The sequence below is a fragment of the Brachyhypopomus gauderio genome, chromosome 5 (assembly GCF_052324685.1).
Source record: "Brachyhypopomus gauderio isolate BG-103 chromosome 5, BGAUD_0.2, whole genome shotgun sequence".
In the NCBI taxonomy this organism is placed as follows: Eukaryota; Metazoa; Chordata; class Actinopteri; order Gymnotiformes; family Hypopomidae; genus Brachyhypopomus; species Brachyhypopomus gauderio.
The window spans coordinates 29,810,636-29,829,714 of NC_135215.1; the positions used below are offsets into that span (position 1 = coordinate 29,810,636).

The 19,079-nt window shown below is 42.1% G+C and overlaps 1 protein-coding gene across 1 annotated transcript; it reads left to right on the top strand.

Annotated features, from left to right (window-relative positions):
- Positions 1–4,922: 4,922 nt before the first annotated feature.
- On the top strand, positions 4,923–8,478 carry LOC143515066 (N-acetylneuraminate-9-phosphate synthase-like). The gene is made up of 6 exons (XM_077006971.1): positions 4,923–5,181; positions 6,346–6,561; positions 6,696–6,795; positions 6,988–7,142; positions 7,379–7,645; positions 7,923–8,478. Exons 1-6 carry the CDS (start codon positions 5,050–5,052, stop codon positions 8,112–8,114), a joined length of 1,062 nt encoding a protein of 353 aa, XP_076863086.1. The 5' UTR covers positions 4,923–5,049; the 3' UTR covers positions 8,115–8,478.
- Positions 8,479–19,079: the final 10,601 nt, after the last annotated feature.

A 19,079-nucleotide genomic window follows, 5' to 3' on the forward strand; every position in this document is an offset into this window, starting at 1 on the left:
CAATCATGGCAAATGACGGCTGGTTAGCTTCAGAAGGAAGTAAACTATTGATTAGTTAGTTGGTACAGCTTTCAATCATTTCTAAAGCACCAGATTGTCTCAGTAGGCTGATTGGTGAGCCCACCCCCTCTCCCCTTTGCACCTCGCTGGTGAGAGGTTGTAAAACCTGTCACTCAAAGTCACTACCCCCCCTTCAGACCAATAAAAACCACTCAAATCAAAGCAGAACCTCTGCAGCTTTGTAATAAGAGGTCAAATCAGCTTTCAAAACACTTCGGTGATGCTTAGGGGGCAGATTTGTCGGAGCGTCTCATCCAGGAAGTGGATTACGCAAAATTTTGCAATGAGGTGAGCAAGCTTTTTAAGATATTTAACCACAACGGATCTACGATGTTAATGTCTTAAATTAAAGCCTTATTAGCATACGATTTTTAGGTGACAAAACATTAAGACATCTCACATCATAAATATGTTTTTTAAACGGATATGTTGGGAGACCCCCCTGCGGGGTGCACTTTTGTCACCAACTTCAAAGCCAGATATCTCGCTATCGGCTGCATGTAGATGTTTAAAACTCGGTAGGCATGTAGATGGGATAGGAAATTTTGAATTTATCACTTTTGTTCGGAGATTCATTAATGTTTATTATGTTTTATAAGGCCATAAAGGAGCTGGGCCTGCTGGCGGGCTCACTAGGGGACGCTTCTGCAGTATAGTATTTTCACTGGGAAATGTACGATCTGGTAAATGTAGTGGTAAATGTATGATCTGGTAAATGTAGTGGTAAATGTACGATCTGGTAAATGTAGTGGTACATGTACACTCTTCTGCCTTGTCCCTGGCGTAGACAGCACTAGGTCCTGCTTCACAACATGAATGAAGAACGTTCGTATGATTGAAACGCAATTTGGCCTCTATGATGGTTCTGAGCGGAAATTGCTGGCTGCTGTGTCATTGAAATAGCCGATTTCGGAAGTTTGCTTATTAAGTCTATATGATTATATATATATATATATATATATATATATATATATATATATATATATATATATATATATATATATATAAATAATATCTCCCGACCCCCCAAAAAAAAGAAAAACTCCTCAGATCTACATGATTCGCGTAGGTCACACTTTTTAACTTCAAAACGGCGAATTTCGCCGAAAGGTGACAGATTTTCATGCCTGGTTTTGTGATTGGCCAGATGCAGTTCAATTAGCTCTGAGTTTGTTTGTTTGCTCGTCCTAAGTATCGCGGATACATTCCCGACCCCGAATTTCGACCTGAACCTGAATTTCGACCATCAAGTAATAATGGTTTCAGGTTCAGGTTCTGGTGACACTAAAAAAGCTCCATATACAGGCACCAATCAGAAACTGATCAGTTCAGTTAAATGTACAGTGAGTCCCCACTTAACAACGTGGATAGAGACTGAAAAGTCCATCGTAAAGCAGTTTTTGTCGTTAAGCGTGACCATAGATTTAGATACACTTTGATTGTAAATACAGTATGTTCTCATGCATGCATACAGTGTGAGAAAGAGCGATCGCATTGCTGAGATGGGCTGCGGTGAAGGCTGCCTCAGCTTATCGTACACAACACTTCACAACATTCCACAACACTCCATTGTGCTGCCACTGCTCCTCCGTGCACCGCGCGAATTTTAAAAAGTCGGTTGTAACTCCGGTCCGTCGTTAACCAGTCCCGTCGTTAAGCAGGGTCTCACTGTATTCAGTTCAGTAGATATATGCGGCTTATAGCCCGGTGCGGCTTAAACAACATTTTCCATTAAAAAAAAAAACTTGATAGGTGCAGCTTATATTGAGGTGCGCTCTATAGTCCAAAAAATACGGTAGGTAAAAAGCACTAGCTATCTATCATGTGACTATTGTGTTTAGCATAAACTAATAAAGCATAGCATTAAGGAAAATGTTAGATTTTCCACCACATTTCCCTCCTGACAATAAAAGTAAGAAGCAGTTGGGTAAGGTAATAAAGTAAACTGAATTTAAGCAAGTATGGATCAATCCAGAGCTCTCTTTTGCAGATGCCCTGGGTGTATGTAAATTGATAATTGTTTCTCCTTCGGTTCAGATAAAGAGCTTGGGTGTCATCCTGGGTAGTACACTTTCATTTCAATCATACATCAGTAATATCAATCTGTCTGCTTATTTCCACCTCAGAAATATCACTCGCCTCTGCTCCTCTCTTTCCTCTCACACTACTGCTATTCTGGTTCACAGCCTAGTCACTTCTTGTTTGGATTACTGTAAATCTCTTCTTCATGTTCTTCTTTTTAAATTATTAAGTTAAACAAACTTAAAATGGATCAAAATGCAGCTGCATGTATCATTACAAGAACTCCTTCGTTTCACCATATCACAGTTTTACATCAACTGCACTGGCTCCCAGTTAATCATCATATCATGTATGAAATGTTACTTCTCACTTTTAAGGCAATTCACAACCTTACTCCACCATATCAGACCACATTAATATCACCTCTCACTCAGGATCATTGAGATCATCTGCCTGTATCCACCTGGCTATTCCCACCATACGTCTCGTCACCATGGGGAGTAGGGCTTTTAGCAGCTGTCCCTAGGCTATGGAATGCTCTGCCTCCTGACTTGAGGAATTTAAATTCCTTTTCCCATTTTGTCGGGTCTCAAAACGCACTTATTCAGAGCTGCCTATAATGTATGACCACAATAACGCTTTCAATTTATCACATTTTTGTTGAATACTGTTAGAGAGATAACATTAGGAAGAGACAAAAAAAATATGATCACAGATTATTCTCTCGACAGTCTGTGAGCATGGAAAAAATCCCCATAGCATGTATAAGCATTGAGGTGACACAAAATCAATCAGTGAGAGGCATGTTCATCCAGATGGAGGGAGCAGAGGCTGGTATGGCACAGTAGAGCTGTGAGCCTCTCCATGATCGAATCCATGCTTTTACTAACAGTCACTGTCTACCTATCGCATCAAACATGTTGGGCAATTTCCGCGGGTTTTCACTAACTGACCCCACTCTTAATTTCCCGATACACCAGGGCAACGCCAATCCAATCAGCAGAAATCCAATGAAAGTTCCAAATAGATATACGCCCTTAATGTCTTCCAGGGAGAGAGGCACGAGACACACACCACGGCTGTGTTCGAAATAGATTACTACATACTGGATACTGCATACTGGACTCAGTATACACTGGATACTGCATACTGGTCCTCGTAGTAGTATGCAGTACCGTTTCCAGTATGCGACAAAAGCAAAGTACACTACGGGGTCACGTGAACGTAGCGTTGCATGATGGGATGCAGTACACCACGAAGATAGCTCTGTTCGCGTACTGGAATATTTTGCGGAAGTAGTAGGTCATCCGGGTATGTTTCGCGTACTGGAAATTTTCATTTTGGTCACATACTGCATACGACATACTGATTTGGGGCTCAATCAGTATGCCAGTAGTATGTAGTAGACTATTTCGAACACAGCCCACGCCATGTCACCCAGGAGTCAAGCACATATCCAGCCGAGAACATTCTATCCGGACATGTGGGTTCTCCCGACCAATGACACCTCTGTGGAAAAAAAGATTGCATTGAGAAACCACTTAATCAATTCCATATTTCTTGTTTGAAATTCGAAGATCAGCATCAATAATAATATCTATTAGATTAGTTATTAGGATAATATAATATTAATTCCAGTGCTGTGCTATTGCAGGCATACTGACAGTACCTGAATTAAATGAATGAGAACCTGAATGAGTTAAAACCGAATACAAATGATAATAAATACAAATACTCAAACTTTATGCTTATAAGTCTTAAAATTCATGCATCTTCATGCACTTCCCCAACAGGTCCAGTAAGATTTACTGCCATCTAATTGTTATACGACATGACATGGGTTTCTGTTCAAAGCCTCTGGTTCACTAAAGCTTTTAAATATAACTAAGATTAAAAAGTTGTTCATGACTTCACACTTCACTGTAACATTTTGTACTATATATTCTTTCTGTATAATCTTATTACTATAGATATAATTTGCAAATGTGTTAAGTCTATTACCTTACTCATTCACAGATAATAATTAAGACCTGCAAAGTGAGCCTCTAAGTGTAGCCAATATTCATTTATTGGGGAACTGTTTTCAGAATTTTGTTCTACATTGTAACGTATTGACCAGACAGAGAGGGATCCAACTGCGGATGTATACCGCTTTTATTTAAATGAATCACGTGTACAGAAAATGGCACATGAATCACTAGCACTAAGATTAGTAGCGATAGCGTTTTCTTAGGGTGGTCTGGACGCTCCAGGGTCATAACGCGAGAGCAGAATCCATCAGGTACAGAAGGGCTAGGTAGGAGACGAGGTCTGGAGAGTAAGCAAAGGTCAGACCACAGGAGATCAAACAGGCAATGGAAACGCTTGGTATGCTGCATGGAAACGATGATACTTCATGACTAGGAAGTGGTGGGAAGGTGTATAAGTATGCCAAAAAAGGGGCATGGTGAGGCTGGTAGGGACAGATCAGGTGACATTCCTTACATACATTTAAAAAGCAAAATGTTCTGTTTGCTGTTCTCATTATAAAGAGATAGGTACACAATGTGATTGTCTCATTTTGCAAATAATTTTTAATTGCACTTTATACGTTTTGAGATTACACTTTTCAGTTTTAGCACTTGGAAGTCCAAGTACTTGGTAGTATTGCACTGTAGAGAGTCTTTACAAAATTTTCTTGTTTCAATGTTATAAACACAACTACAAAAAATATGCATGTGTACACACACACACACACACACACACACACACACACACACACACACACACACACACACACACACACACACACACACACACACACACACAGAAAACCTGTGTACGTGTCACTTACTGCTTGCTGTGTGGGGGCGGAACATCTGAAGCCTATATATTGCTCCTTGACCCTGATGTAAGCCCCTTTGCTAGCGAAAGCTCACTGGTGAGAAGATCTCAAAATTATTTTTTAGCATCTAAGCATAATCTAAGATGTCTGCAGAGTTTGAACTTTGTCCAGGAAGAAGAATCGGGGGCTTGAACCCTTGTTTCATCATCGCAGAGATTGGTCAGAATCATCAAGGAGACATTGAGATTGCCAAGAAAATGATTCACATGGCTAAGGTATTGTCCTTGAAAAGTTTACAGGGTTTTTTTGGCTTTGTTTTTATTTATTTATTTTAGATTTTATTTAGAGGTAACATTTGATATATAATGCTAATTAGAAACATTTAATCTCGGATGAGTTTGTTCACATAAATAAAACAGCCCAGAGCAATACTACATGAGTAACTTTTTGTAAATATAATAGCCATTAATTTAAACTGCAGTTGTTAAATGCCACAGATTTGTATACAAATAATGATGTGACAATAATTAATAAGATGTACAAGATGTACTGTATATGTTGTTCCATTTGTTTTCAGTTTGGAATGAGTCAGTTATTCAATCAGTTGCATAAATAAAAAACTCCTCAACTCCTACATATTTATATTGGAAAAGAAAAGAACAAATCTGTATTAAATATATCATTTTTTAGGCTTTCCAACAGACAGACTGTTACTGGTCAGTCTAGGCGATGAGGTGGGTGTTTGGTTAATAAATGTAAACCACAGAGACCCCGCATGGATTCATTCATGTGTATTTGTCATGACTTGCACCAAACCAACAAAAGAAAAACAGGCAGTTTCTCCAGGGGATAAGCAAGACCAACACAACAAACAGAACCCAACACTAACTCCAACCCAAACACTAACTTCACCTAACAAAACAAATAATCAACAAAAAAACAGGAATGCAACCTAGCTCCCTAACTAAGCCAAAACCAGGAGAAAATCAGAACAAAACTGGCACTTACCCCCTTCCAGTCATAGGTGTTTTACAATCCACATAAAAAGATAACAAAAAGGAACCCAACATATTCCGTAACACAGACAATGAAAAACAAATTTATAACCCAAAAATGTATTTCTCAGGTTTGTCTCCATTCACAATCTGTCTAATTTATTGTCACTGGTCCCATAGCAATCTTTATAGACAAAAAATAATAAAGGAAAACATCCTGTACGATCAAACAAAAATTCACAACTGAAGATCAAGTTCATTTTACAAAGCATATGCCAAAACAAAAATATTCCATACTTACCAAATGTGTCAAACATATCCAAATCACTTTCAAGCATGGTCTACTCTAATCTGTCCAGGTCACAGCGATTGAATTCCACACTTACCAGTTGTACTCGCTTAATATGCTCTTGCTCACTCTCCTCCTCTATCTTCCCTATTCAGGACTGTGGAGCAGACTGTGTGAAATTTCAGAAAAGCGAGCTCCAGCACAGGTTCACTAAACGAGCACTAGAGCGTCCTTACAATTCTCCTCATTCCTGGGGAAACACTTATGGGGCACATAAGCGCCATCTAGAGTTCAGCCATGAACAGTACAAAGAGCTGCAAAAGTTTTCCAGAGAAGTTGGAATTTTCTTCACTGCATCAGGCATGGACGAGGTTAGGGCATATTTCTAGTTTAATGGGTCTCAAAACATACTGTATTTGAACTACTATGTGGTCTACATATAGTGATAGCAAAAAAAAAAAACAATTTGAAATTATTATTATTGTTATGTTTCTTTCCTTAAAAGATGGCAGTTGAGTTCCTACATGAAATCAATGTGCCCTTCTTTAAAGTGGCCTCGGCAGACACCAGCAACATCCCTTACCTTGAGAAGACCGCCAGAAAAGGTTTGTGTGTGTCTTACAGTTTCAGCAAGAGTTGTAACCCTAATGGAGTAAAGGTGACTCCAACATGTACAAGTCTGAACTGAGTCTCTCTCTATATATATAGATCATATAATCATAAATCATTGCATTCATTATTTAACATGGCACAAAATGTTTACTGTAGTAACGGTGCATATTTGGACATATTCCAAGGCCGTCCCATGGTGATTTCCAGTGGTATGCAGTCTATGGAGACCATGCACTGTGTTTATCAGACAGTGAAGAAGCACAACCCAAACTTCACCTTTCTGCAGTGTACCAGTGCTTACCCACTGGCCACAGAGCATGTCAACCTGCGCATCATCACAGTGAGAATCTTGCACTTGTTATAGAGACTTGGTGCCATTATGCCTGGAGCTTTAGGGACAGACTTCCCTGAACTTTTAAATAAATAATTCATTGTTTAATTAAATTTAATCATGCATTAGTTACTTGTTCTCATTAGGTGCTATTTCTCTGACTCCTGCTACCAAACCTGCCATGCCGCCATGGAAGATCATAGAACAGAATAGGTATGCATACCTCTGTTTGCTCTCCAATGCAGGAATTCCAGAAGGAATTCCCAGACATTCCGATCGGCTACTCGGGTCACGAGTCGGGCATCAGTGTAACCATTGCCGCAGTAGCCCTAGGTGCAAAGGTCGTGGAACGTCATGTGACCTTGGACAAAAGTTGGAAGGGAAGTGACCATGCAGCGTCCCTAGAGCCAGCTGAGCTCAAAGCACTGGTGAAAGAAATCCGAACAGTGGAACTCGCCATGGGTTCAACAATCAAGCAAATGCTTCCCTGTGAAGCCTCCTGCCACAGCAAGGTCTGACCACAAATTTAAGTACTGCACTTTCATTGATCTTTCTGTTGTTCATGATTATTTTGTCAACTGTCTGCTATTCATTTCACCAAGTAATATGAATAGCAGAATATGCAATTTAGCATAGTGTCAAATAATATGCTATCAAATAATAACCACATTATATCCAAATTACTTTTCAAACGTTGCTTGTTTCTATCACTAATACTATTACCATTTCCAATATCATGTTTTAATAGTTAATAATAACATTAATAATAATTTTCTTTTCTGGTTTCAGTTGGGCAAGTCAGTGGTGGTGAGAAGAGCAGTGCAGAAGGGGACACAATTAACCCTTGACATGCTGGGAGTTAAGGTGGCAGAGCCACAAGGCATACCACCCCAGAATATCTTCAAGTTGGTGGGCAAGACAATAACTGTGGACGTAGAGGAAGATAACACCATAACTAATGACATGGTTAAAGGCTGCTGATTACATCATTTGAATTAATAATATTTATTCAACTTTATTGCAGCTTGTAACAGGGCAATCACCTGTTCCATGGAAAGAATAGGAATAAAAAAAGACTTGGATAAGAAAGGGTATAAGGATAATTTTATCTGTGAACACAGCCAACTTAGAAAAACCCATTCATGTAGTCTGTAAAAGAAGAGAGGAAAATGTAAGGATTGTAATTGTATGTGGGAATGTTTTTATTTTGATTAAATTGTGTACCTTTTTAGAATTCTTACCTGGAATAATCAGTGGGCTAATGAGAGATTGCTAATTGGTGTAGACCATTGCACATAACTTGGGCATCCTTCATTCTTCCCTTTGTTAATCCATTCATATTTTAATAAATCTTCATTTTAATTAATATAATTAATAATTAATTTAATTTAATCATTTTAATTATGGAGGGGGTGGTGATGGTAAAGGGTATTGTGTATGAAGGGAAGCCGTAGACATTTTATATATAATTAGGGAGAAATGGTTCAGGTATAGGTTATAAGAGTATGTGAACCTCTGATGAGAGGTCAATAACAAATAAAATGGAATAAAATACCCTACAACTGTTCAATAAGTGAGTTCACAACTTTGTAATAAAGGACTGTAGGTTGTTCTGGCACTGATTTGAGAACTAGAACAAAACCAAAGATCACTTCCTGAGAGCTTGGAGTCTGCAAATTACATTTACAACATTTCGCAGACAACCATCACCAGAAATGCTATCATCACATGTGACAGTAGCCTATAAAATGATAAGCAAATAGCCAATCTACCTAGCTAGATTGCTACCCGAGCTAGTTTCACTCTCTGTGTCTCTGAAATGCTGCTCGTCAAGTGTGATTTTAGAAGATTTTACAAAAAGCACAAAATAATTTTCCACTTCCAGGATATAAAATGCTTTGTACAAACTCAAGTACTGTCTCAGTACAGTAATTATTGATTTTTGATGCTTTATTATTGGGCATCTTGATTAAAGTTATCCTGTTACATGTTAACTTCAATTCCACCTAGCTATGGAAATCAGTGACAGCAGGGGTATGACTTTTGAAATGGAAACGTTTTTCAGCCGATATTTCCCTGGTTACCTCTTCAAATGGTCTTTCAGGGAGAAACGGATTCCAGACCATTCTTCCTGAGTCAAGCAAAGACAGCTTTTGCCAAGCAGACAGAGAACTGTGTTAACTGCATCCTTTTGCTCAGACAGTCTCTGCCACATGTAAAAATATTGATTTCCATCTGGTCTCAACTGACTGAAGCAGTTTTTGCTCAGGAAATTTCTGCTTCTTTAGAATTTCCTTGAGCTTGGATGTACCAGAGGTGCTGTGGTGAAAGAAAAAAACAATTGCACTTGTTTTCTTTTGGATCTCAAACAACTCCAGGACACCTCTGAGCGAGTCTTTTACAACCAAGTTTAAGGTGATAGCAAAACATGGGTAATGTGCCCAACCTGCCTTGCGCACAGCAGCAACCATTTTGGCCTCATTATCTGTGACCGCTGTCACAATCTTGTCCTTTATGCCCCATTCTTACACAATTCTTGTGAGTTGGGAACAAATATTGTGTAGCGGAGACAGCCAAAGTCATTGCACTATCACAAAGTGGATTACTTTCACCTTTGAAGGCAAGAGACTAACCCATCCACAGCTCTTTAATTGTATGTAAAGATAAACACTGGTCCTTTGCTCGGTAACAGGCCCCAAGGAATTCATACTACTAACGTGCTCTGGTCAGGATCAACCCTTCTCAGGAGGCCACAGAGCTCAGGAAAGGTCTACACTCATAAACCTAAATTAAAGGCCTATCTGATTCCCCAAGGCTTAACCCCAGTTTATAACCCCTTGGAATTCATGTGTTAAAATCCAGAACTGAAGATGCAATATTTAAGAAATCCTTGTAACTCCAAATCTGAACTGTACACGGAATTGGAATTGAGCCGACTGGAACCAACTCCGCGAACTCAGTCTAGAGACACCAAACTCGGCAACCTTTCAACCAAGGAAAGAATAATTATGTGTGAAACCAGTATCCAGCTTTCCAGCCCTTACAGAACCAGAACAAAGTGATCTGTGGTTGATATAAAAACACAAATCATGATCTTTCATGTACTCAATATTAAGTAATTTTATCAGAATATCTGTTATTGTATAATCACCCCACATTGACGCATATCCATGTATTACTATGTGTTTCAGTAGTTAGACATACCTATCTTTGTAGCTTTGAACTGTATTGTGAAGGCATGCATGCATATATATATTCTTGCGTGTTCTGCTATTTAGATATGCATGCTCATTAGTTCTGTCATAGAGACCTGCATATTCTCATGTTCAGGTGCTGCATTATTTGAGCTCTATCAATACACTTGTGGTTGAAATTCTGAAACCCTTAAATGGTAAGCACAATAAAAGTCAGAAGCAGTTGGGTAAGATAATAAAGTACAATGATTTATTTAACAAAGTATGGATTTAATAAGCAAGTATGGATTAATTAAGCAAGTATGGATTAGTTCCAGAGACCCCTGTTACAAATACACAAGGTGTCTGCCACAGAGAGCCCAGAGACCCCTCTCCAAGAGACCCCTGTTACAAACGCACAAGGCGTCTGCAAAAGAGAGCACAGAGACCCCTCTCACAAACACACAAGGCACTTGCAAAGAGAGCTAATTCCCCTCTCCAAACTCTCATCTTTTATACTTTAATCATAAGCACACACAGTGTCCACGAGGTGAACATGAGGTGATTAACAGAATATGATTGGACAATACATGAAGTAATTAACACTGATTTGACAAAAGTATATTAGCCTCTCCCCTTACATGCCCTCCCCACACTCAGCATTCTCATAATGGCATGGTGGACTGAGAGTCGCCGTGGCCACTTCTAAGTGGAGATTAGGCGCCTCCAGCAAGGTCAGTTTAGAAACATCAGAAGAACATCAAATTAGGAGTGAGCCGAGGCCATCCAGAGAGAAGGCAAACACATTTGAGGCCTACTGAAGCCATGAGGATGGCTTCAGTGCCATGATTAACACACATATGTGCAAAAGCCCTAACATATACATCTAATGTGTTTAATATATATTACGAAAAAGGGAAATCATAAAATTTCCATCACAACTTGTAGTCCAGTGTAATGTCAAATTAGATTTATATGTAACCGAGTATCAACATGTAATGTGCTATAGTAGGCATATGCATATATATGTATTAAGTTGTGTCACTTACAGTGGCGGACTTAGCAATTTATGGGCTCAAGGCGAATTTAGCTAGGGGGCCCATCAACATTAATATGCGAGAAATAAGTTAGCTAGTCAGGGGCAGAGCCCTATAGAGAGAGAGTCGCGTCAACTCCGTTCACTCCAATGGACCAGTTTTTTACAGCAATGGCGGATCGTGGAGCCTGTCAATAGTTCCCAGAAGTTAGCAGCAAATTTGAGCAGCGCAGTCAAACTGGAGCAGTGGACCATCTGTGATACACTTTTACAGGTTAGTACGCTTAATAAATCAGATTGTGTATTATAAGGACATCAGAATCAAATTAGCATGTGCTTTAAAATGTGAATTAAAGCATTTTAGTGAATTATCCACCTCTTAATAAGCAGATTTAGGGAACTAAATCTATGCTAAGACAACGCGAATACGGTTAGCGAGATTTCACATTAACGACCGACAGCCTATTAATTGTAAATTCCTCTCTTAATGCCATTTCACCCAAACGCGATGTTTTTGCGGGGTAGCTAGTATTGGTTAAATATAACATTTGAGTGTGATTGTAGAGTGTGTTGGGTCGAGGAGGTAAAATGAAGATATCCATTTTGGAGTACCAGCTAACGTTTTATTTCCTTTTATTTTATTTATTTATCCTTTTATTTTATTTTCCTTTTTATTTTGTTTTATTTATTTTTATTTTATTTTATTAACGTATTTCCTCAGTTTTTGAAACTGCTGGATATAAAAGACGTATACTATTTAGTGTGATTACGTTTTAAATATTCTTTAAATAGCCTTGGGATTCCGGGGCCTGGATTGGTGCTCCGGCGTGGGGGCGGTTGGCCCGCTCCCCTGGGCGGTTGTGGTCCGGGGCGGCTCGGGGCTCCTCGGCGGGAGGGGGGCCCTGCCGGGTGGGGGGTGGTTCCCCGGGGGGCGGGGCGCTGGGGCTTTGCTACTGGCCCATGGGGGGGGGGGGGGGGCTCTGTTTCCTCTGGTTGCCCTGGACCTGCACTCCTTGGCTGTGGGGGGGGCTGTCCGGGGTCTCCCTCTCTCGCCTGCTGGGGCGGGCGTGCGGGGGTCACTGGGAAGTGCAGCCCTGGGACTCCACATCTCCTGGGGGGGCCGTGGGCGGGTGGAATTCCCGGGCCTTTCTCTGCCTACCTCTGGCCTCTGGGGGAATGTTGTCGCGGCTCTCTACCCTCGCTGGCAAGTACATTCTGTACATTTATCCTATGTTGCACTTTTGTGTTGCACATAAACACACATTCATACATACATATACATCACAGTCATTTGTGCTGTATGTCTTGGGTATACTTTCTGCTCTACTTTGCAGTGGTCATTTGAGCTGGTTGGTTTTATATCTGTATGTAAAAATATTGTTATATTTTTGGATATATTGGATATATACAAAAAAAAAAAAAAGTTTTAAATATTCTATCACTTAAAGAAATAATATAATTATTAGGAGTTCATACTTATTATACCTGTGTCAACACTATAGCTGTGATCAGCAGCTATGGGCCCTGTCTTTACAGGTCCAGTGGTGCATCGTAGTGCAGGGGGCTTCCTCTTTCTGAGTGCGGGGCGATGCACAAAAATGGTGGGAACAGCATCTGCTCTCAGCCTAGTCTTGCCCTGTTTGGTTTTGATGAACTGGTCTGCCTCAAAATGTGCCTGCAGAGTGATGTGAGTTTACTCCTCACACATGACAACTCAGTTTTGTCTACCCATATACATATCCCATAGTGGGTGAATACACAGTATTAGAGAACACTTACTGGATACGTATACACTCATTACACATATAAAGAAACAACCAAGGATGTGCAACAAGTTTAAATTCATATCACATCAATACTCATAATAATCATTTTCTCCTGTCTTTTTCTCCTCTCTTTCTTTAAGCCAAAGAACCATAGGGGATTCAATGGAGCCTGCAACTAGATAGCACCCTCACCCTGCACCCGAGTCTGCCTGGAGTCTATGATTTTTTTTTGTTCACTATTCTGTATTTTAATAAATCAGGCATTAAGCTTTCCAATAGTGTGTTTATTGTGAAAAGTGCAAATGCAGTGTTTGATGATTACCTCATGTCATGACATTGAAATGTTTGGGGTTCTGACGCCACCCTGGTGTCTTCTAGTAAAAAATCCATTATTAAGCCTACCTTCAACTGATGGAACTTTCTGTGATGTCATTTCTAGCTCGAGAAGAAGTTCGTTTTTTCAGTTAATTTAAACCATCACAAAGTGAAGAGGTGCTCATCCTTATAAGCCGTTCTTGCCCTTGAGAAGGCTTTGCTTGTAAGTGGATATTGTTTATAGTTTTATGTAAAATGACCAATTCATGCCTTTATGAGTCTATATTGTTTGTGTATAGATAGAATGCCTGACGATTTTCGGCAAGTCATGTAGAGCTAACTAGTATGTTCGTTTCTGTATGTAATTCGTATGCTACTGAAAATGTATGTAAGAAGATGCAGCGAACACACTTCTATGTACATTTCTGTTTGTTTGTTTAGTTTTACGAGAGTGAAGGAAGAATTCTATGTATCTAAAGATTGAAGTAAACGTTCAAAACTCGCTTCTGCCTCAGAAATTCTTTCCATCGTTAGCTGTCTGTCTAGTCAAGTGAATGGGCGCCTGACGAGGACAGAACAGTAAAAAAGCATCCAGCGCGGCGGGCGGAACTATTCAAGGAAAGTAATCTTCAATTGTTATCCTACTTCTCATCATCGTTACCACTACTCACACCTGGTTTGCAGCTTATCTGAATGATGGATGGAAAAACAACACATTCCTCTACCGTGGAAACCAGGTCAGTTGCTCGTGCGTCTTCCAGTAAATCTTTGTCCGGCAAATCGTCAGCCAGCAGAGCCGTAGCTGCAGCTTATGCTAGAGTAGAGACAGCCCGCGCAGAAGCCGAATTCGCTAAGAAGGAGTCAGACATTCTGATTGAGAAAGCACAAATTGAAGCTAGATTAAACGCACTCAGACATGAAAGGGAGGTGGCGGCTGCCTTAGCTGAAGTTAGTGCGCTTGAAGCGGCAGAGGAGTCTGAAGTGGTTGCAGATAAATCGCTCCAGCAATAAGCGGAAGAGAGAACATGTCAGTATGTCCAGTTACAATTAACAGAGGATGTTAAGCCACATGCACAACCCACATCACCAATAATTCACATGCTGAAATCTGAGTCTCCTCTTAGACAGCGCCTTACTGAGTTCACAGTTGAAGCCAATTTTTCTAAAATGCCCAAACTTTATAGACCAACACCGCAACCCACCAAGCCTATGCCTCATCACACATCTCCATGGCAACCTACAGCTGGTGCAGCACAGTTCTCACCTCTCTGTGGCGTTTCACAACAGCCAGTAGATGGCAGTTCAGGTGTTAGTGATGTAGCTAGATACTTGGCACGCAGAGATCTGATTACCTCAGGCCTCTCACGGTTTGATGATTCTCCTGAGAACTATTGGGCATGGAGATCATCATTCACCAACGCTATCGCTGGACTACACCTCAGTGCCAGTGAAGAACTGGACCTCCTAATTAAGTGGTTAGGACAAGAGTCAGCACAGCATGTCAGAAGAATGAGAGCCGTGCATGTAGGTAACCCTTCTGCTGGATTAATCAAGGCTTGGGAACGCCTGGAACAATGTTTCGGTTCTCCGGAGATTATAGAGAAGTCACTCTTTGACAGGCTCACAAACTTCCCAAGGGTCACTAACAAGGATCCAGTGAAGCTGAGAGAACTCAGTGATCTCCTTCATGAGTTAGAAGCCGCTAAGCTGGAAGGCTACCTCCCTGGCCTTAGCTACTTGGACACTGCACGTGGTGTCGCTCCTATAGTGGAAAAATTACCATACAACCTCCAAGAGCGATGGCTTAAACAGGGCTTCAAGTACAAGAGCACTTATGGTGTAACCTTCCCTCCATTCTCCTTCTTTTGTGAGTTCGTCTACGATGAGGCACGAGCACGCAATGATCCAGGTTTCAGGTTGCAAACTGGTAACACAGAGTACCTAAAGCAAGGCGCCGCTGATAAGAAACCACAGAAGAGTCTAGTGTTTGCCCACAAGACAGATATATCACAAGAGAAAGACAAGAAAGAAGTTTCAGGACACCAAGCTGGCGATGTAGAGAAGCAGTGTCCCCTTCACAAGAAACCGCATCCTCTCAAGCGCTGCAGAGAGTTTCGCAGCAAATCCTTAAGAGGAACGTAAAGCCCTCTTGAAGGACATTGGTGCCTGTTTTAGATGTTGCTCCTCAACGAGTCACATGGCCAAAGAGTGCACTGCAGTCATTAGGTGTAGGGAGTGTGATAGTACGAATCACGTCTCAGCTCTCCATCCTGAACCGCCATATTCACCATCTAGGCATGGCGGGGAGAGCGCAGGAGTAACACCGCCACTAACTGTCGAGTCAAGCTGCACTGAGGTGTGTGGAGAGGGTCAAAGTCCACGGTCCTGCTCCAAGATCTGTTTGGTAAAGATCTTTCCTGAAGCACACCCAGAGAAAGTGACAAGAGCTTACGTGGTTCTAGATGACCAAAGTAACCGGTCTCTCGCGAGACCTGACTTCTTTGACATGTACAACATCAAGGGATCAGACCTACCCTTCACACTGCGTACATGTGCTGGAACAACCGAGATGACAGGTAGAAGAGCCACAGGGTTCATTGTGCAGTCACTAGATGGAACTACAATGCTCACCTTGCCCACGTTAATCGAGTGCATCAACATTCCAAGCGACCGGACCGAGATCCCAACTCCTGAGTCGGCTCTATACCACCCTCACCTCAAACCCATAGCACACTCTATCCCACCACTAGATCCTGAAGCCAAGATCCTCCTGTTGCTGGGCCGTGACTTACTAAGAGTCCACAAAGTAAGGGAGCAGCGGAATGGTCCTCATGATACGCCGTATGCCCAGAGAGTGGACCTGGGATGGGTCATTGTAGGTGATGTCTGCTTAGGAAGCACTCACAGGCCTGCAGCTATTCAAACTTACCGCACCAACATTCTTGAGAACAAACGACCTTCCTTCTTTAGACCCTGTCCTAACAGGCTTCGCGTCAAGGAGAAGTTTGGGTCCCTGTTCGAGCAGACAGCCACTCCAGACATTCACAGATCTTTAGAGTGTTCACTAGGAAGCACAATTTTTGAGACAACCAAAGATGATGACAAGATAGGGCTCTCTGTGGAAGACAGACTGTTCCTAGAGCTTATGGATAAAGAGATGTTCATGGACAATACAAACAGCTGGGTTGCTCCACTTCCATTCAGAACACCTCGCGAACGCCTACCTCATAGTCGCGACCAGGCACTCACAAGGTTAGCTTCTGTCCAACGCACTCTGGAGAAAAAACCTGAAATGAAGAAACACTTTGTCGCCTTCATGCAGAACACCTTCGACCGTGACCATGCTGAGCAGGCTCCTCCTCTCCCAGCTGGGAAAGAGTGCTGGTATTTACCTCTCTTTGGAGTTTACCACCCGCAGAAACCTGGCCAAATCAGGGTGGTTTTTGATTCAAGTGCGAAGAGCCATGGCGTTTCACTCAATGACGTCCTGCTGTCTGGACCCGACCTAAATAACAGCTTGGTCGGTGTTTTGTTGCGGTTCAGACGTGAAGCTGTTGCTGTGACCGTGGACATAGAACAGATGTTTCACAGTTTTGTTGTCAGGGAAGACCACCGAGATTTCCTGCGGTTCTTCTGGCACAAGCACAATGATCCTGCCAATGACCTCTGTGAGTATCGCATGAAAGTTCATATATTTGGCAACAGCCCTTCTCCTTCAGTTGCCATATATGGGCTTCGACGCGCTGCAGCTCACGGCGAAGAGGAATTTGGCTCAGATACGCGCTGCTTCACGGAGAGAGAGTTCTATGTAGATGATGGGCTTCTTTCACGACCCACAGCCGGTGAGGCGATCGATCTATTGAAACGGACACAGAAAATGCTTGCCATATCCAACATCCGTCTCCACAAAGTAGCATCCAACAGCAAGGAAGTCATGGAAGCATTTCCTGCCGATGATCGTGCAAAAGAGCTCAGAGAACTCAACCTAGATGATGATGCAACACCTATTCAACGAAGCCTAGGCCTAAGGTGGAACTTAACCGAAGACACTTTCACCTTCCAAGTGACCAACACAGCCAAACCCTACACACGGAGAGGTGTCCTAGCCACCATCAACGGTCTATTCGATCCACTGGGGTTTGCTGCACCAGTCACAATTCAGGGAAAGATGCTGCTCAGAGAACTCTCAAGCAAGACTTTGGACTGGGACTCTCCTCTTCCTGCAGACAGGGAGGCTGGATGGAGTGCATGGAGAGATTCTCTCAGTGATCTTCAGCAGTTACAGATTCGAAGACCTTATGCTGCTACCTCAGTTTCAATGGCTACAAGGAAAGAGCTACATGTTTTCTCTGATGCTTCAGTGAAAGCTATTGCAGCTGTTGCCTACCTCAAAGTTATTGATGTAGAAGACAATCCTCACGTCGGGTTTGTACTGGGCAAAGCAAAACTAGCTCCACAGTCTGCGCACACCGTCCCCAGATTAGAACTGGGTGCTGCTGTTCTAGCTGTGGAAATTGCAGAAGTTATCACCAGTGAATTGGACATTGAACTAAATGCTGTTGAATTCTACACAGACAGTCGTGTAGTCCTTGGATACATTAGTAACCAGACTAGGAGGTTCTATGTTTATGTTGGCAACAGGGTGCAACGTATCAGAAGATCGTCAGCACCCAAGCAGTGGCACTATGTCCCCACCAACTGTAACCCAGCCGACACCCGGTCTGTGTCTGCAGCCATGTTGAGTGACAGCGCTTGGCTAAAGGGGCCTGCCTTCTTGTCACATGCCAACAGAGACACAGACACGGAAGCCTATGAACTCATTGACCCTGATGTGGATGTGGAGGTACGAGCAACAGTTACTCACCTGCTCACCAATCGATCTCAGCTTGGATGTCAGAGGTTTGAACGGTTTTCTTCATGGAAGAAGCTAATCAGGGCCATGAGCTTGCTAGTCCACAACATCAGATCCATCAAGAACAAAGCCCAAGATCAGACATGCCGTCCATGGCATTACTGCAAGCAGCCACGCAGCGTTGAAGAGCTAGCAAAGGCAGAAAAGGCAATCATCAAAAGTGTGCAAGAGGAAGCCTTCAAGGAAGAACTTACCTGCATAGCCGGCGGAAAAGACATCCCCACACACAGTCCTCAGTACAAACTTAGTCCCTACTGTGATGAAGAAGGAATGCTGAGAATAGGAGGACGGCTCAGACATGGCGATCTAGAATATAAGGAGAAACATCCTCTTGTTCTTCCAGGGGGTCACGTTGCAAAACTACTTGTAGGGCACTATCACCAGCAAGTGATGCACCAGGGCAGAGTCTTCACAGAGGGAGCAGTGCGTTCTGCTGGATATTGGATCATTGGAGCAAGAAGATTGATTAAGCATGTCCTGCACAACTGCATCATCTGCAGAAAACTTAGAGGCAGAACAAACACTCAGCTGATGGCAGACCTACCACCCGATCGCTTGAGCATGGAACCTCCCTTCACCTTTGTGGGTCTAGATGTGTTCGGTCCTTGGTCAGTTGTCACACGGCGCACCAGGGGGGGGCATGCAAACAGCAAGCGGTGGGCTGTCCTTTTCACGTGTCTTAGTACACGCGCCATCCACATTGAGCTGATTGAGTCGATGGACTCCTCCAGTTTTATTAATGCC